This window comes from Haemorhous mexicanus, chromosome 2, assembly GCF_027477595.1.
Source record: "Haemorhous mexicanus isolate bHaeMex1 chromosome 2, bHaeMex1.pri, whole genome shotgun sequence".
NCBI lineage: Eukaryota > Metazoa > Chordata > Aves > Passeriformes > Fringillidae > Haemorhous > Haemorhous mexicanus.
The window spans coordinates 111,560,218-111,578,958 of record NC_082342.1 but is presented as its reverse complement, the minus strand read 5'-3'; the positions used below and the strand labels follow the sequence as shown (position 1 = coordinate 111,578,958).

Genomic DNA, 18,741 nt, shown 5'->3' with positions numbered 1-18,741 from the left:
ACCCTGAACCTTCTTTTGTCAAATAATGATCCTATGAAGAAATAAGCCATATTTGCATTATTTCTGTTTCAAAACCACTTTTCTTTAACTCTTGGTTACTGGGACTACTTTATCAGCTCAATGTACATAACTGCAAATCAAACTTGCCAAGACTGAACGTGCAAGAGCTATGAATATGTGACATTAACACAATATTTAAGCAGATACCTGTTTTTCCTTGTGACCCATGGTGTATTCTTGGTGAAAGAATAAATTTGTAGGGTAAATTAAGCAAGCCTGGAAGAGAATAGAGTGACCTGCCCAGCATCACACTGATCAAGGTCTCTCTGTGCTGGTTTTGAGTGCAGTCAGACAATTTTCCTAGACCCATTCTGCCTTACTATTGCTAAACTAAATCAATCTAAAAGATGATCAGTGTATGATAGTCACCTCTTTTAGCCCACCCACCACCAGTGAGACATTATTCTTCTTTGTAACTAGAGCCAGCAAATTGTGGACATCATTCTGGACACTCCATGCCATTTGAGGATCACCATAGGAAAAGGAGTCAGGTGAAAATATGTTGATTTTGGAAATAGTCCAGCTATCACTTAGAAAAATAGGCATTTATATTTGCTTATTTGTTCTTCTCTCTTAGATGTGTGTGCAAATACATAATCTTACCCTTGCACACAAAAGTTAGGTGTTTGAAGCTCTGAAAACATCTGCAGAATCCTTCCCAAGTCTAAAAGTGCAGTCCCTGAAAACTGACAGTACATACAGACACATCTTTCATAAGCATCAAATTCCAAAAACATCCACTATCATGTACTATCACTATGCCTAGGGAAAATACCATGCTTTGAAATGCTTTTTATGCTTTTTTACTACCTCTGCTGCATCCCTGCACGGATGGAAGCACTTCTATGGGAGAGAGAGAGCACTGCAGGAGAGGGTGACACAGTCCTTGCCATCCAGCACTAGTGGTTTTTCTGCAGCTGTACTTTTGGGGGTGAACAAGTCAGACATAAAGGTTGCCAGACACAGTCAGGCAGGTCAAATGGAGGTAAATTTAATGGCTTGTAAATTAGGTTTCTGTACGTGGTAGACAGAGTCCAAGCTGATCAGTCTGTGGCCACAGCAGTGAAAAGATTAATCATAGCAATTTTTATGGTTTTATTTTATAAGCTCAAAACTCATTTTTATCTAAGGAGCTGAGATACACATAAGATCAGTGCAAACTATAATCTGTAAGGAAAATAAGCAATCTATTACTTATTGAATATCTAGTTTATTTGCCAGTAATAATCAGTTCATCCTCCCTACTGAGCATCAACTTTCCCTCTTCCATACACAATTGCCCATCTTAGGGTACAAGTAATAATATCTGTTTATATTCTCACATGAAATATTATCCTTTCATAGTTGATATACCTTTAAGTAGTTCAACAAAGAGGCTGGTACTGCAGTCAAGGTCACATAAAATCAGTGACTGAATTACATTTCTCCTATCAGAAAGAAATAAATATGATCTGCTAATCATGGTAACTTTTTCATGTGCTTGTTATTATTTTATACATAGAAATTATAGCATCATGTCTTCTTCTGCTTGGTTGAAACTGAAGCTGCATGGGGCTGTTGAAAATCTAGCACAAAAGCAATGGGGGTGATGCAGGGACCTCATATTTGTCATGCCCTGTGAGGCAAGAAATCAGGTGGTAGTCCCTGTTTCTAAGCACTTGCAGCCTGTTCTAAGGGCTATTCATAGAGCTGTTTCTGAAAGAGATTGGAAAGAAGGTGTGAGCTAGAGAGATAAGGAGTGTAAAAGCAAAAAAAAAAAAAAAAAAGTATTCTTATTGGTGGCATTTTAAATTAGAGAGTTTTTCTCCATTGTCTTTTCATGCAGTTCAACATTCTTTTTCCAGTCTTTCATCTTTTAAATGACCAAGTGCCAGTGTTTATCAATGCTGTAGCATGGGATAATGTTCAGATGTTCCCTGGGTGTAAATTAAAGAGATAATGGCAAAGGAATGGGATCGACATGTGTCTCTCTCCTTTAAGGCTTCAGATCTGCCTCAAGTGTTAAAGACTTATAAAAACTTTCCACATGAACTTGCCTCTCTCCAGGCCTTCTACATTTTTAATGGGCTCTCTCAACCCACTCCTCGAGCTTCTGACCTTCATGCTTCCCCAAACTCATTTTGCTCTGCCAGTGTCCACAGAGGCAGTCCCAGCTCCAGCTCAGTTCATTCCTAGCCAAAGCCACACAGCATTCACAACAGTAGTTAAGATACATCTGATAAATGTATTACACGGGCAAAACTTTGTCATGAATTTGTGGAGTGAGTTTGTTGGTTTTGAAGGAGTTGCCGTTTAATTAGAATTCTCTAAATCAGGGTGTAAAACCACTGTAAAAATAAGATCTATCTATTAAAAAGAAACTTGTAAATATTTAGCAAAGTAATTACAAGAAAAATCTGTGATCCTTTCATGGATGATGGTGCTTAATTTGGGAATTATATACAGTAACTGAGGTGTGAAAAAGAATATCTGCAAATTTGAAACACAATGCTAGCTCCAAAGTTTTCAGTGACTCCTCTGGAATAATTTTACTGTTTTGAGTTCATCTGTATTTTTCTCTGTGATCATGCCTTGTACAAAAAATGAGATTCATTGTCTCTTGTTGGAAGACCCACACATAACTATTGTATGTCACAATAGTTATTACTCTTTTTGAGATGCGATAAATGAGAGGTAGCATTGAAGTCAGATTGCTTCTAATATCATTTGCAGTGCTATTCAGCAATCACTCATTCTTCCTAATGTGCATTGCTGGTGATTGTTCATTCGTGTGCATTGCTGGTGATTGCTGAAAAATAGGTGTTACATCTTTTAAAACCATGAGCAAACCTTGTAATTTACTGTCCAGCCCCAGTATGAGCCATCTTTTAGTAAGTATAGCATGTCAGTGAAGTGACTGCATGAAACAGTGCTCACCATATAACTGGCAATTACTTAAGATTATGACTGGAAGATTCCAGTGGTTTTCAAGCTCAGGCAACACGGACTTTCATCAACATGCAAAACCTGGGAATTCAAGGAACAGAAAGAACATTTAGATTTGCAAGGCTAAAAGGCTGATATACCCATAGCCAAAATTTTATGATTCATATTTCCCAGGCTATGAGCTTTTGCTGCCTGCATATGTCAGTACCAGACTGTTAAATCCTCGTACCTCGTAAATTTGTGCTAGGACCTGGAGATACCTAACAGGAGATACCTCACTGTGCCTTTCAGTTTTGGAGTTGTAAGTAAGAGCAGCCCTTAATTCAACACAAGATGAGGCAGCCTTAGCAGCTTTCATTCAGAAACAGAAAGATGACAAATGCTGGAGCCACCAGTTTGTGTTGTAAGTGATCAGAGTGCATCTGCTGCATTTTATAGCAGATAGTTGTTGCTTAAAAATAAAAATCACAGGAGTAGGCTGTGTATCCTAGGTCTCTCCTTCTCGGGATAAGCTCAGAGCTATTCAGGTTCACATCTGAGTCTTTTTTCTTCTTATTTCTGTGCCTTTTGTTTTCCTTCAGTTATTTAGCCCGCTCTCCTGAGAAACTGGAGATGTGGCTCTGAATTCCTTTGAGTTGGGAGAGAAGTCAAGCACTCACTTCTCCCACCTTCTGTGTGAGAGCTCAGTGTATTATGCAAAGCAAAGGCTAGGGAAGCTCTTTCTTGCACAGGCAGATGTCTTTAAAAGGGCAAGTCCTCCTAATTGAGACATCCAAGTCTAAAAATGAGAGGACTCTAGGACTCTTAGGACACTTTACCCATCCATCTGATAGATTATTTTCCAGTGCAAGCAACTGTATCTTGCTCTCTTATTTGTCACTGCATACATTATATCATATTGTCTTTCAGGTATATATGACAAGCAAACATTGAAAAACATGACCATTCATCCATGTCCTTTGGCAAAATGGTTTAATATTTTTAGATATCACAGGAAAAGTTTTGAAAAGAAAATATCACCTGGTAGTAGAATAGCGATAGAGAAGAAGTGGACCCAAAAAAATCAGCCTAACTCTGAGAACTCTCTGAAAGAAGAGGGGATTTTATTATCATATTTAAATGTATTTATAAAAAAAGGTATTCCTATATTATATACATTTAAATATGGTCATATTAGCAGAGGAGCCTGATTGCTAGAAAACTGGTTTTCTGCTTCAGTATAAATGTAAAGGAAATACATGTGCTTCTGAAAAAGGAAGGACTAGCAAAGTGCCAGGAAAACCAAATGCACTTCACAGGTCTTGCCTTTGTGATTATCATCAAGAATTTCTAAGAACACTGGGCACCAATTCAACCTCAAGACTTGTGTGATGTGTCCATCAGGTTTAAAGTTAAGAGAAAATGCCTTCAGTCCATTTCTCCATTGTTTAGGATATCATGGCCACAGCTACAGCTTTTGATAGTGCTTGCCTTGGCCTGACTGCTAAAGGTGTTTAAGAGTAGCAAAGCATTGACATATTTTGAGAGATTATCTTTATACTTACTTTTGGAATAAAGTTAATAGAATTAATTTTACAGTGGGCTTTCATTTTTTCATTATGCATTATACTCAGGAAAACAAAAAAAATCTTTCTATAAATCTTAAAAACTTTTTTGATTTGCAGTTAAATAGTATTTCTTTAATTAAAGTTTTATATTTATATTTTTCTATTTTGTGCAGTTTTTTGCTAAGGGATTCTCTCTATATAATACACTGGGATACGAACTTCTGAAAAAAAAAAATTAAAGTCAGTTTTCAAATGATGATGTTCTCCCCCTCTCTTCACTCAGAAGCAAGAAATTTTTCCTTGTAATTAATATTTTGTGTTTGGGTGGAAAAAAAAGTGTTCCAATAAAAAATATTTTAGAATGGAGTTGAAAATAATCCAAATAATAATTCTAACTGTCTCTCTTGTGCTCTTGGCTTTAATGTGTCATCTATTTAAAAATAGTGTAAAATACTAGTTTTAAAGAAGAGAGGGATTTTTTGAAGGGAGTGAGTAGGAGATATGCTATCTTATTTTTTTATAGCAGCATAATTAATTTCTGTAATTTATCTTTGGCTGGCAGAGTATCCTATATTCTTTATTGTTACATCATTTACAAGTAAACAAATATGATTTTTTGCTCTTAATAAGTTTCAAAAGTTGCCTATTTATTGTCTATTATACTTTTTCCCACTCTCTGAATTAGTATGTTTCTGATTTTTCCCCCCAAAATTTTATAATCTTTTTCGAGTTACCTTGGATCTGTGAATACAAATGAAAGCTGCTTAATTTTTTCACCCTGCCAAGATTAACTCAGATGAATTTAACAACATTCCCATGTTTTCATGAGTTGTATGTTGTGTTCAGTTTAGGACATCCCTTTGTCCTCAAGCTCTAGGACTAAGATGCAACAGGCATATTCCACATATGTATCTCAGAATTTTTCTGTTCTGTTTTGCTATGTAGGACATGGAATATTTACCAAAGATTTATTTTTCTATTTATATATTTTCATTTGCCAAAAATCTCCACAAATTTGATTAAGCCATTTTATAACCTCATTTGATCAGCCAGGTTTAGAGATTCCATTTTTAAGAGCATGAGAGTGCAACAGAAGTTAGCAATGTGGAGTACCTGTATCTTGGGGTGTGTGGGCCATTATAAACTCTATCTATATTTCTTTGCTCTATTTCATTCTGTATTCTGCTATTGAACAAGTAGATTCTTGTATTTTTGCCATTTTACAGTCGTGTGACATTTAAGAAAATGAGCACTAGATGGATTTTATATTTCACAATACAAAGTGGCATTTGGAAACTTCTGGACCACTGTTCATGACTAAAGGTGTGCATTATTTAGGTCTTACCATATAATGTTGACCCTAAGCTGCAGATGATTAATCTGAAGTTGGCCATAAAGATTCCAGCAGGAAATGCAGGATGGAAATGCCTCTTTTAACTCTTCTAAAATGACTGTCATAATTGACTCTGATCACATGTTGAACTTTTTTAATGACTAAAAATCTCTTTTTAGAGATTTTTAATCATTGAAGATGACTTCTCTGGTTAGACATGCTCTAAATATGGTGCATTTGGCAGACGTCTGCGCGTGTGCTACGGCGACAGACGGCGCTGATGGTGTTCCAGGGAAGTAGTGAGTGTTTGCTTGGACTGAAGAAGGGCAGAATCCAAGCTGAGAAGGGGCTCTCTATTTCCAAAATGCCCATGAATCCATCCCCATGTGCAGCTGAGCTTGGAGAAGAACAGACCCGAGCTATGTAGACCTGCTCAAAGGCAGGTTTGGATTGATGTTTCTGCCTTGCAGCTTCTCAGCTGAGTGGCTGATGCATTCTGACATCAGTTTCTCAGCTACATCAAGCAATTTTAGACCTCAGTGCTACACAACATGGTCTGATTGTTCACCAGTTTTACCTAGAATAATAAAAACTTCACATAATTTAGAAATGAATCTAAATCTTTGCTAAAAAAAGTCTGTCTTTTACAGGTATATAGTGACATTTGTTTCAAAGGATCTCAAAGAGCTTGCAGGTTATGCAAACACTTCTATTATGTCACTGTCATGCAGATACACATTTTGGAGGTGGCATCCTGCCAGCCTGCATCATGCACTGATTATGGTGGGGAAATATTGCTTTAGCATGTTCTCTAAGGAGGAAAAGCATGAGCTCTGGAGAGCAGTATTTTCTCATTTGTAACAGCGTTATCTGAAAATAATCAAAATGTAGTACTCAATGAATCTTCTTTGAAAAGTTAAGGTAGCTTACACAGATGGGAAATTCTGATTCTTGGGCAATCAGAGTCTTTTCCTGATGCAAAGATCATCTCATCATTTTTTTCTCCCTGCCTGCCTTTATCTGAAGTCACCAAATCCATTCTTTGCTGCAGTGAAAATAATTGGAATCAAAACAAACTTTATGTGAATAAATAAACAGTTTCCTAACTCTATGCTTGTATTAAGGTATTAATGATGATAATGCTAGGTAAGAACAGTGTAAGTCACACAGATCATACAGGTAGAATTTCCAGGCTGAATCAGAGAATTATTATCATTAAATGTGAACATAATTCAGCACCTTGCTGAGTTACAGACACTATGGCCACCAAACACGATAATGGGAATGTAAAAATGAGCTCACCTTTAACTACCACGATGCTGAAAGGAATATATAATAAATATAATTAATTTCTAACAAAGTGAGAAAAAAATAATTGACAGGCTATGTGTAACAGTGTATGAACACTACACAATGCTTCTTTGTGGTTTCTTTCCAAAACCCCTTAGTGAAAATTAAGTCAATTTTTTTTATCAGAACAGAAAAAGTACACTCATATGGTGACTAAAAGTCTGTGCTGACTATTTAAATAAGGCCCACTGAGAGTAACATTTAAATGTGGACATACCAAATTTACTCTTTGAATAGCTGAAGGAGAAATAGTTTACCATTGGTAAACATGCATGTATTTTTCATTATGTTTGTAGTGCTAAAGTGAAATATTTATAAGATTTTTTTTTGTAGTATCAACTACTATCACCCTGTTTAATATTTCATTCAGATCCCTGCATAGATTAAAACAGTAGTGAAGTTCAGAGAGCCAGCATGCCACCATTTCACTATACATTCTGCCCACAAGTAAGAATGTTGCCTTACCAGCAAGAACTTGTGTTCACAGGCAAAACAAGTCTCAGCTCTTAGAAAACCTACAGAAAGAAATAAAACTCAAAAATTAGGTAGCCATTAAAATATATGTCAATGCAAATAAAGTGTAGGGAAATTATATTCACTCTTAAAATGCCCTGTATTTTGTAGTGGTATTTAATTTCAGCCACAACAGCATTGAAAGTAGCTGGGTGTATGGTAATGGGTTCTTACACTGTGCAAGCTCAAGCAATAAAACACTTTGGAATTACTCTCAGCAAACAGGAAATGTCTGCTTCTTGAGTGCTGTAGCACACAGGGATACTACAGCATATATATATATAAAGTCTTTGCTAGCAAGACATTTAGGTGGACTTAACCATTTACCTGTACTAGTTTTGTAGTGGACAGTAAACCTGTACTGATAACCAAAGATAAGAAACAGCTCTTCTCATCTTCTTGGCTTCTGCCAAAAATGAAATGATTATTCTCTGTGTATAGCTGTAAAAAGTAGTGCACTTTTTGTCAAATCAAATTTATGCAAGGTTAGAATCATCCAGGAAACCAGAAGTGTATTATAGACAGTTTCACAGCAACCTCTTGAAGGAATACTAAATCAAATTATGCAGAATATCACAGAATTGTTTGTTATTCCTATAGCACTGAGCTCTCATGAAAGCAAACATATTTGCTCCTCTTCTAATGGATCAAGAACACTATCATATGTAAGATTCTGTGATAATAAGTTATGACTGCAAAGCTCTTACCCAGAATTATTCACAAGCAACAGATGAAATACATCTTCTGAAAAATATGCAGCATTCTATTCTGTCCTTTAGCTATTGAATTAAAAACAAATCTTAAAGTGGAACAACTGTAACTTGATAGTATTCCCATTGGGAATATTAATGATTGCTTGGGAGAGAAATATGTAACAAGGTCAATTTTTAGTTAATACTGAAGGGTATTTTGGTTTCAAAAATGATAATTTAGTGTAATTTGATTTGAATTATTTCTGAGATGATGCCATTTGCCATGGGTAAGAACCCTACAATTGTCACTGAGTAAGCATTTTAGAGCTGGTTGATGGACCACCTATTAGCACACATTAGGTTAGAATTACTGAATGAAAGCATGTAAAGAAATCACATAGTAACTGACAGTGTAAAATGAAACAGTGATCTCTCTCTAACTCCTTGGCTTTTGTTTGCTGCCATCTAGAATGGAGAATATTGGATCAGTCATCAAAATTATATTGACAGCAGTTTTTCTTCTACAAGTAGAAAGAATATTTAAGCATCATGGTTAAGAATTCTGTATGAAACTGAAAATGGGGTTAATAGTTATTCTGAGATTTCTAACATCAAAACATTACACAATATTCTATTTTTGATAATTTCTACAAAACACACAACAGATTGTATCTTTACATCCTTTGAGGCTGTAGCAGAGCACAGAAACCAAGCAGCTGCATCTTGTGCTACCAGGAAGAGCAGCTCAATGGACAGCACATTTCCTCAGCCATGCAGTCCATGAACACAGAAGCAAAGGGCAGTGCCTGGCCCAAGAAGGATTATTTTGTCATATATAAATTAGGTGTATATTTAAGTATTTGTATTTGAAATTGCATATGGTTTTGTGCTCCTGTGTTTGTGGGCCATGCAACAGCCTTCAATGGCAGTGCAGTGTGCTAGTTTTCCAAGAGATCTAACACTGTAATTAAGATTCTGTTTCTTGCACATTTTGAGAGTTACTGATTCTCACGGTTCATTCCTTTGAAATTTACTTTTCTTCTTTTAAGAACACAAATCTGTGTAAATGTAAGTAATAGGAAAGCAATGACACTCAGCTTAGCTACAGATGGCTGGCTGGGGGTTGAAGACAACAGCAGAACATGCAGAGATAGTGGGGTAGAATTTTTGGAACTCCTTGGCCACCAGCAATCCGAAACAGGATGATCATATTTATGGAGAGAGGCTTTTCAAGAGGTCATGTAGTGATAGGACGAGGGGAAACAGCCTGAAGACGAAGGAGGATAGGTTGAGATTGGATGTTAGGAAGGAATTCTTTACTGCAAGAGTGGCAAGGTGCTGGAAGGTTGTCCAGAGAGCTCGTGGATTCCCCATTGTGGATGGGGCTCTGATTAATGGGATCTAAAAGGAGGTTCCCTGCCCTTGGTGGGCAAATTGAAACTAGGTGATCTTTAAGGTCCCTTCCAACCCTAAGGATTCTATGATTCTCTTTTGTCCAAACATATTTCTTCCTTTCCATAGCTTCTTAGCATTGTCCAAAATTTATATGGAATTCATTCACCCTCTCCCCAGCCTGTATCCTGGTTCCCACCTGCTCTTCCTTTTTCTCTTCAGACTATCTATAATAGCACCAGTTTCTCCCATGGCTGAATTTTGTCCCCTTGGTGGAGTTCCTAGTGTCCCTCCAACCCTTCTTCACAATTCACGTGCAAAAATAGTGAGTTTTCCTTATACAGCCATTTTAGAAGCACATTTCATCTTCTTCCTCAAACTCTTGTCCATACCCCAATATGTGGACAAGAGAGAGAAACTCTCTCTTCATTCTACAGACTGAGTTCTGTGAATCTGGTACAAAATAGATGAAATATGTATATTTGTAGTTATTATTTGTATGGATTTTGATAAAGCAAGCATTTTAAAAGTATCTATTTTGAGTAAGAGAGGGAAAGAAAGGAGAGCCAAATGGTCAAGAAGCTAACTCCTAGTTGTCCTGGTAACAGTTGCTTTCTTTGTGAACAGCAGGGGTCACTAAAAAAAAAGGTTATACTGGGTGAAGGAAACAGGCTTTTTTCTCCTTTAGATTACTTTTCATATGTTTTCTGTTTTAATAATTATATTAAAGAAAATTCTTGGTTCTAATTTGTTTGACAGAGAAGAAACTCCTAATAAAAAAATTATGTCCCTGATTATGGCCTAAACTATAAATTATTTCTGCCTCGAATAAAAAATAATTTCTAATTCTTTTGTCAAATGAGTTTTATAGAAACCTCTTTTACAAAATATTTTCATTTGTTTGTAAGTTGATGTTGACATATAACACCATGATAGCCAAAAGTGAGCAAAGTTATTTCCTCTCTATTTGTTGTGATCATTCTGTTATTTTCTCCATTATTTGCTATTATTGGAAGACAGTAAGACACAATTAGTAATGTGGAGATAATAAGAATAAAAGAATAAAAAGATAATAAGAATAAAAGTGTCCACCATTTAGAGCAAGACAGCAAGGGAATAACAGCAAACAAAATATTTAGATGGTCTCTCAGTGTAATTTCACTCAACATAAAATGTAAACAAGTGCATAATTCTGTTCTTAAAAGGATGGGAAGTGCTGACCACACAAGGAAAGAAATGGAAGAAAAACCAACCAAACACCTTAGCAGGAGAAATCCTACAAGAGAACACACCAGAATCATATGTTGCTTGCTCTGCTTCGTATCTGTTCTGTGAGCTTAGCTTTCAAGGAGTTTTTGTGTTTATCTTTGCAGCTGAATGAGTTCAATTTCTCTCAGATTAGGACAGAGGTTTCAGAGCAGCAGGTTAATCCTTCCTGCCTTCACGGGCAACTGAGCAAACAGACCTGAATCAACGTGCTCGAGAGAAAAATTGTAATTCTAGAGATTAACGTTGTCTTTCCTGTTTGACCTCCACGTTTCTCCTGTAGGTATATTTGTAAGTATGAATGTATGTGTGCAGTTATTTATTTATTTGTTTGTTTGTTTGTTGTTAACAGCTTCTGTCCAAGGCCCCTGGGAGAGGGCAATCTCACCAAACAAAGTGCCGTATTATATCAAGTGAGTATAAATAGTAATTCATTCCAGCTATTTTCACTTCTTATTTAAGAGGAGAGTTAGTAATTTTCTTAAATGATTGTGAACTGCTCCTATAGTGTCTAAATGGGAAGGACAAAAAGGAACAAAACCTGCAATACATTTCACAGGAGTGTGCTAGTTATCTAAAAACACAGTAGGATGCCCTGATTTGTAAGTTGTTTGGGTTTATGCTGCTATAAATCACCTGCAAATGAAGTAAAGCTTTGGATTATAATTAAAATTGTGCTGTTGCCCTCTGTGTGTGTGTATGGCAGGTTTTGAAAAACCAAACAAACCCACAACATTCTGAATTGTAGTTGTAAATGTGATTCACTAGGGGTTTTTTAACCCTATAGTTTTTAAATGGTTCATAATAATGTAATTAATTAATAATTACAATAATTTATATAATTTATAATTGTTTTAAATGCACATACTCAGTACTATGAATTCCTTTAGGGACACTACTTGGTAAAGTCCATAACTGAGGAATTACAAAGGGCAACCAGTCCCTAAAGCCTAATCTTTTTGAATTTAGCTCCCAAATTTAGCTAGTTTGCTTTAAAGATGTGGTTGCACAACAAATTAGAAGACCATTTAAAAAAAAAAAAACAATTTGGAAATACCTGCTTCTCATGCCCTAAACAGAGCCACCACACAACAGCAAAAAAAAAAAGATGGTTTAACACATTTTTTTTCTTCTGAGTTCTTTACCTGTAACATGTGCTTTGAACTACCTATCCTACTTCTGAAGGAAACAGGTGATGCAATTTCAGCTATAAACACTGCAGTGCAAATAACAGACATGGGTGTTGTTTAATACACCTGTTTCCATGGTTCCTCTATACTCCCTGAACACTTTGCAAGCTCAACTAGTGTCACTGAAGCCATTTGGTTACAGAAGGCTCTTGCAGTGGCACTTTGGCTGCAACTTTCACAACAGGGTGAACTTCCACAGCAGCCCTGGAGCTTAAGTATTTGAGTTATGCATGAAGGAAACTCGGTGGTGCAGTTCAGAGGTTCTGTTATACCTGGCTGAGCTGGTTTACTGTTGCATTAATCTTGTAAGTTTTCTGATGTTTGCATTTGGCCATGAATAATGGAACACTCACAAAGAAACTGGAAAGCTCTATCAAGAAGGAGGGGCAGTCTATCAGAGACAGGCTGGAAAGCAAGTCGGTGCTCTGGCATGTAAGACTCAGTTTATGGCACTAACATGAAGATGAAGTTCTTCCTTTTCTCTTTCACATGGCATGACTTGCCATTATGGGGAGGGGAGATTGGCAATTCTTGAAGGAGGCACAGAATACACTTCATGCAGTGCTTGGCACCTCTGTCTGTGCCACTCACACCCAGCAGCCAGGGGTAGCTGGCTAAAATGGTCAATGCTGGTTTTGCTTACACCTTCCTACTTTTTATTCTTCTGTTCTAGGCCATTTACAAATTCAAAGGAATATGTTTATTTTTTTCACTTTGAAAACCAGTTTAATAGCCATAAACAGTTGTAGCATTATGCTGTGGATCCTGATTTAGGATCCTGCCAACTGCTCTAATTTGTCACAAATGAGTGATTCAGATTTCCGGAAGAATCACTGTCAGAGGTATTAACAAGCGTGGGTTTAATATGAATTTATAAAAGTGCATCTTAGTGAAGTTCAACAACAAGGTTCACTCTATGAATTACTACATTTTACAAAGGAAGAACAAGTTCAAATCTATTTCAAATTATTTACACATTGACCAAAGAGCCAAAGGGTAAGGTACACCCTCCCAATGGGTCATGAGTTTCAGAGCAGACGCCCTTGCTTTCTAAAGTCCTGATGGAGCTTAGCTGTGACTAGCTCCAGACTTAGTCTCAGGCTTGGACAATGGCATATATCTAAAGGAATTATCTACATGGATTTCATTAATATTTATTCAGCATGCTACCAGCCACTTACCAAGGATCCATAAGTAAGGAGTCTCTCTGCCTTGGGTAAGAAAGGATTTCTTAGTCTCAGGTAAGGAATCTCAGTCCCTGAGAGGAGTCCCATTTCCAGGGGAGAGTCACTGCTGTGCAGTCCAGTTGGAGTTTAGAGAATTTGAATTGGACTCATCCAAAGATTGGTTGTTTGTAGAAAAGTCTCTGCCTCAAGGAATAATCATGAGAGTAGTCCCAGGGCAAGGGGAGGTCACTGCCATGCAGCCATGCTGCCCAGCAGGGAGAGCTCCCTGAGGTGGCTCCCTGAGGCTGTCAAAAGTGGTTGGGCTGTAGTCAACTTTAATACAGGAGGAAGAGTATGTGTGTACCTCCTTATACCCACAGCCTTCTTTGTTCTTTGATAAAAGACCCTTGGAAAAGCCACCTGCTATGCATGCATGACTCACACAATCCGTGTTCCAGGTCCATGTGCTTCAATGCTCTCTGGGTCACTCTGCCCCTTTGGGAGTTTCTAGAGGAGTTCTTGGCCTGGATACAGCTCAGGTCTTTACTTACTTTGGAGCCTGCACCAAATTACTGATAGTTTGGTTAAGGGGTCAAGTACATCTGCCATACATTACTTGTTTAATTAAAGTTTTAATTTAGCCACATCTTTTACAGAAAAACTTGCTGCCCTTGAGATGTAAAACAAAGCAGTCAACTTTTAATGCATCTTACTGAGCTGATATATCTATTGCCTTCTCCAGCTATCCTTAATCATTTCTTTTTCATTCACTCTCATCACTCATATTTCATATTTACAAACAATGAAATTGTTTTCTGTACCTTTTTGGCTTTTAAAATAAACACACTCATTTTTTAGTCTTTGAGACATAACTTTTCTTTTAGTTGTTCATTCTCTAAAAGAACTTCATGAAGGTTAAGAAAATACGCCTAGCATTCTCTTCATGTTTACGTAATTTTCTTTCTGTTATCAATGTAGAATATTGGTGTTAGGCCTCTTCATCAACCAGATTTGATACACATTATACTGGTTTTCATTTTATCTGTTTTTCCCTTGATGCTTAAGTGTTTTATCTCATCACTTTCCCATTTGTGATGATATTGCACTCAATAATCTGTAAATCAGGCAGTACTTCATGCTAAGTCTTCAGCACCAATGTTTATTTATGGTTAGGTATCTTCAAGATCAGTGATTTTCCTGGTTGAAATTGCATTTGTATACAGCTGATTAATCTGTAGCAACTAGTTGCTTCTAAAGCTTCAATAATTCCCTCTTGAGCTTATTCACACCAGTTGGTTTTGGGGTTTTTTTTGTTTCAAATTGTATGTGGACAGGCAACATTGCCATGGACAACATAATTATCAACAGTGTACAACCTGCTTCAGCTGTTCCTGGTGTCTGGCTTTGGATACTTTCTTGGCCTAGTGTCAGCCTCATGAAAATTGCCTTTCAATGGCCTTGTATCAGCTGCTGCATTTCCCTCCACCCTTTCATGTGTTTCCCTCCTTATGGAGATGACAAGCTAGACCAGAACTTCAGCCCCAGCTTTCTCTTCCCCAGCAAACTGAGGAAATCTAGTTTTTGTGTTCCAGGACAGCAGAAGTATCCCAAGCTGCAGGTGGACATAGCTGCCAGGGCACTGAGCACTCGCTCAGACCATGAGGTGCTTCTGAGTTTAAAAACCCTCTGCTTTGCCTCTGAGGTAAAACATGTAAAATTGCTTGGAAACACATTCTATCTGATCCCTTTTGTTTTGATCTTTTTTCTCCTTGATATATTCCTTGTGTTTAGTACAGAATGTAAAGGTTTCATTAGATTACAGAAGGAAAGGACTAAAAAAATATAGTTTTCAGTTTAATCAGTCCTGTTCTTTGAAGACCTTGATCCTGCTTTTACTGCAGTGCAACGTAGAAAATGGAAAGGAAGAAGCAGGCACAGGCATGTCTGTACTCTTTATTAATGTTTTAGGTATTCATTAAAATTTCTAAACTTAAGTTTTTAGAAGACAAAACAGGCAATTACTCTACATTAGAAATCTGAAAAGCAAATGGAAGAAATGCGCACCTTAAAGACAACTGAATATGTGCCTAAAGATTAAAAAAAAAAACCTCTCAAATTCTAAAAAAGGCTGATAATAAAGGTAGGGAGGCTGTGGATTTTTACACTGTAATTCAGGTTAGTTCACATTTTAGCAGAGCTCACCCCCTGATGAAAGGGATCTCACGTGTGCACACATGCACTTGCATATTCTTATCTTCCAACAAGAGAGAGGAGCTGCTCCAAAGCAGTGACAGGTAACAAAATCAAGTGTCTAGTTTCCATTTTGCAGCACCAGAAGAAGTATTTGGTCATGCTGCAGGACCCAGTCCCTCTGCAGTGTCTGTCCTCCCAGGGCACAAGGGGACGTTAAGCAGCTCTGCTCTGAACCATGTTTGCATCTCTCTTGTGTCTCTCATCCTCTGCTCTGCAAACTTGTCCATTACTCAGTGTTGGGAGATCTCTGTTGCCTTGGATTAAAGAGGAGGAGTGAGACTGAAGTCTGCAACATCCTTTCTCTCTAAAAAAATATTCAGTAGTCCTGCCATCGTGAATGTGTTGAAATCTAGTAGGTGTGACTTCTATATTTGTACTAATCTTTGACATTATTCTTCCTCCTTGTGTCTAGCTTGCCAGTTAATAGTGTCTGTCTTCTTACCCTCTTGCTGTGCCCATTCTTTTGAAGGATTTAAAATGCTGCTGCAGAAATACAGTAGTCTTTCATCTCAGTGCTTCCCACAAAGGAAACCTTCCAAGTTATTTCCCAGCCAAGCTTATTTTCTTATACAGATTATAGCAGTTCACTGAACTTTGTCCTGCTGAGGACAAAGCTGGATTCTCAGGAGCTTTGACTCCTTGAGAAGATCCATGTGAGCCTCTCTCTATAAATTAGCTATGCAGTGAACTAACTCCAAGGACAAGGCATCTCCACTTGCTCACTCTCTTCCACATTGTAGTTTCCTATGAGAACGTTTGATTTGCATTTAATATATCAGCTTGTGACATACATTTTTTGCTAGTTTGAGATTCTTCATTCTTTTCCTATGTCACACTGGAGGCCAGTTTCTATAAACATACTTCTTTGTTGTCTTATTTTTTAATCTCCCTTTCAATTGTTGTTTAACCATGCAGAATTTCAACACAGAAAAAAAAAAAAGCTAAGACCCCTGAGTTTTCATTGTAAAAGCAAACAGATTAAAGCTATGATTCTTTTACTTTTGTTCAACTTAGAGACAGGATAAATGAATATATCTGAATTAAATTCTGCTAAGATAAAAAGTGAAGAAATGCTGTTCTGAGAAAATCACTTGGGTTAATTGTTTCTTCTGCAGAATGTAGATAAGTACAAGGCACAAAAGGAAGTAGGAAATATCTGTCAGATGGAGCAGAGAGAGACATGGAGAACCATAAATAAATAATGTATGATTATGTACACATAGTGAGTGAAGCTGTGAGCAAGCTATGAAAACCATGTGTATGGCTAACAGTTAATCTGTCTACCAAATACAAAAATAAAGTATTATTTTCACATTGTAAAAGTGTAATTATTATGGTTTTTTTCCTGTCTTTCAATTCTGAACTCTACATAGCAAAACTGAAACTATTGTGAAGGAAAGAAAAAGTACAATACTTTTCAGCTTGCCTTTATGTGATGTAAATTCTCATGCTGTCTGGCATAAAAACCTACATGATATTTCTTAGAGGTTTGTCCAAGCGCAGAGATTTTCTTTATGATTTGTAGGGTTGTGAAGCCTTGGTTCCAAAACTTGTCACTAAAATTTAAACTCAGAGTGTAAATAAATAAGAAATCTTGAGCCTTTAACTACCTTTATAATGAAAGCAGAGGTTATAAACAGATGTGTTCCTGCTGACTGAGCGAGAGCACTCAGAGAAGATACCGAGGGTCTGCTCCTCATTACCACCTGTCAGCAGGGAGTTACTGCCCTCGCATGAGAAGCAACTGAAGGGGACTTAATTTGTTTTTAAATGAATTATAAGTACTCAGCAGCAATTTTAATGCATCCTAGCTGGTGTGGGAGCTGAGGGAAGGGCTGTATCTTCTGGTTTGGGACAGTGAGTGAGGGAAACCATGTGCCTTACCTCCATAAACATAGTGCTTGTTGTGAAGGGTGGAGAGCAGCTTCCTTGGGGGCTTGCACAGCAGCTGGTCCTCTTGATGGGACACTGCTCATGGTTAAGTGGAGAGTAAAGTTCTTTAGTTTTGTTTTCAAATTCAGTCAGTGCAAATGCTCATGAAGAGTATGTACTGTTAAGCATTACAGTGGGTCTAAACAATGCAAGGATAATTTTTGTGCAGGTTAAATCTTAAAATGTGTTATGCAGGTAATGAGGTGGGTAAGAATTTTGGATGGAATCTGACTTCCTTCTTTTCCTAATTAAAGGGAACATATCAACATTTAAACTCTATTAAATCCAGCTACTCATTGCTTTCCAGCTCTGGGAATAGCAGATTAATATATGAACTGTTTTTATAGGCAATAGTGTAAAAAAGTAAACTTTTGGTACTGTACAAGGAGTTTATGTATTTATAGTGTAGCAGAATATAATTACATAACCTTAAATATTTTACTTTTATTGCAGCTGAAGTTGTTACATTTATTGTAGACTGAATGTAATTTTTGCTTGAATCTTACTTCATTTCTATTAGCTTCATTTTACTCCAGTTGTAAAATGTAGCCTGGCTACACTTAAGAACTGAAGTAAATGAATGAAAAATTACATAGCCAATATAAGCTTTACAAAATTGAGTGACATCTATACAATATGGTCCTATTTTATAGAGTATATGCCAAATCTTCCATTAAAAAGTAGATTTTACAGCTGCTCCTGATAGCTAAAATGTGTTGCTATCTACTCAAAGCCCATCTTTTAAACAGTGTGCTTAATAAGCAGGATTCTAAAATAGGAATTATGTTTGATTTCAACTGGAATGCTTTGAACTTGAAAAGATTAGACACATTAAGGAAAAAAATAGAAAGATTTGCCTGTCAGAATTTTCCTTTTTTTTTAAGATCAATTACATACTTAATTTAGACAGACAAAGAGGAGACGACTTCTGACAACTGTCCAATGTAATATTCAAGGAAATGGGGAACAATATCTCAGATTCCTTACATATTCGTGTTATATCAAGAAGTCTCATTCTTCCTTTTTTTCCTTCCAAATTCTGACAGCTTCTCCAAAGCAGCACTTGTCACATCCATTGCCTTCATTGCCCTTGGTCCAGTGCCCCTTCTAATGCAGCCAGCT

The 18,741-nt window shown here is 37.0% G+C and overlaps 1 protein-coding gene across 9 annotated transcripts in view; it reads left to right on the top strand.

The window, feature by feature from the left end:
* DMD (dystrophin) overlaps positions 1–18,741 on the top strand; it is a 979,946-nt gene that overhangs the window by 851,718 nt on the left and 109,487 nt on the right. For all 9 annotated transcript variants that reach the window (XM_059839939.1, XM_059839938.1, XM_059839941.1 and 6 more), the window contains one exon: positions 11,431–11,491. In XM_059839939.1, the coding sequence (XP_059695922.1) occupies positions 11,431–11,491 (61 nt within the window). The remainder of the gene's footprint in view (positions 1–11,430; positions 11,492–18,741) is intronic.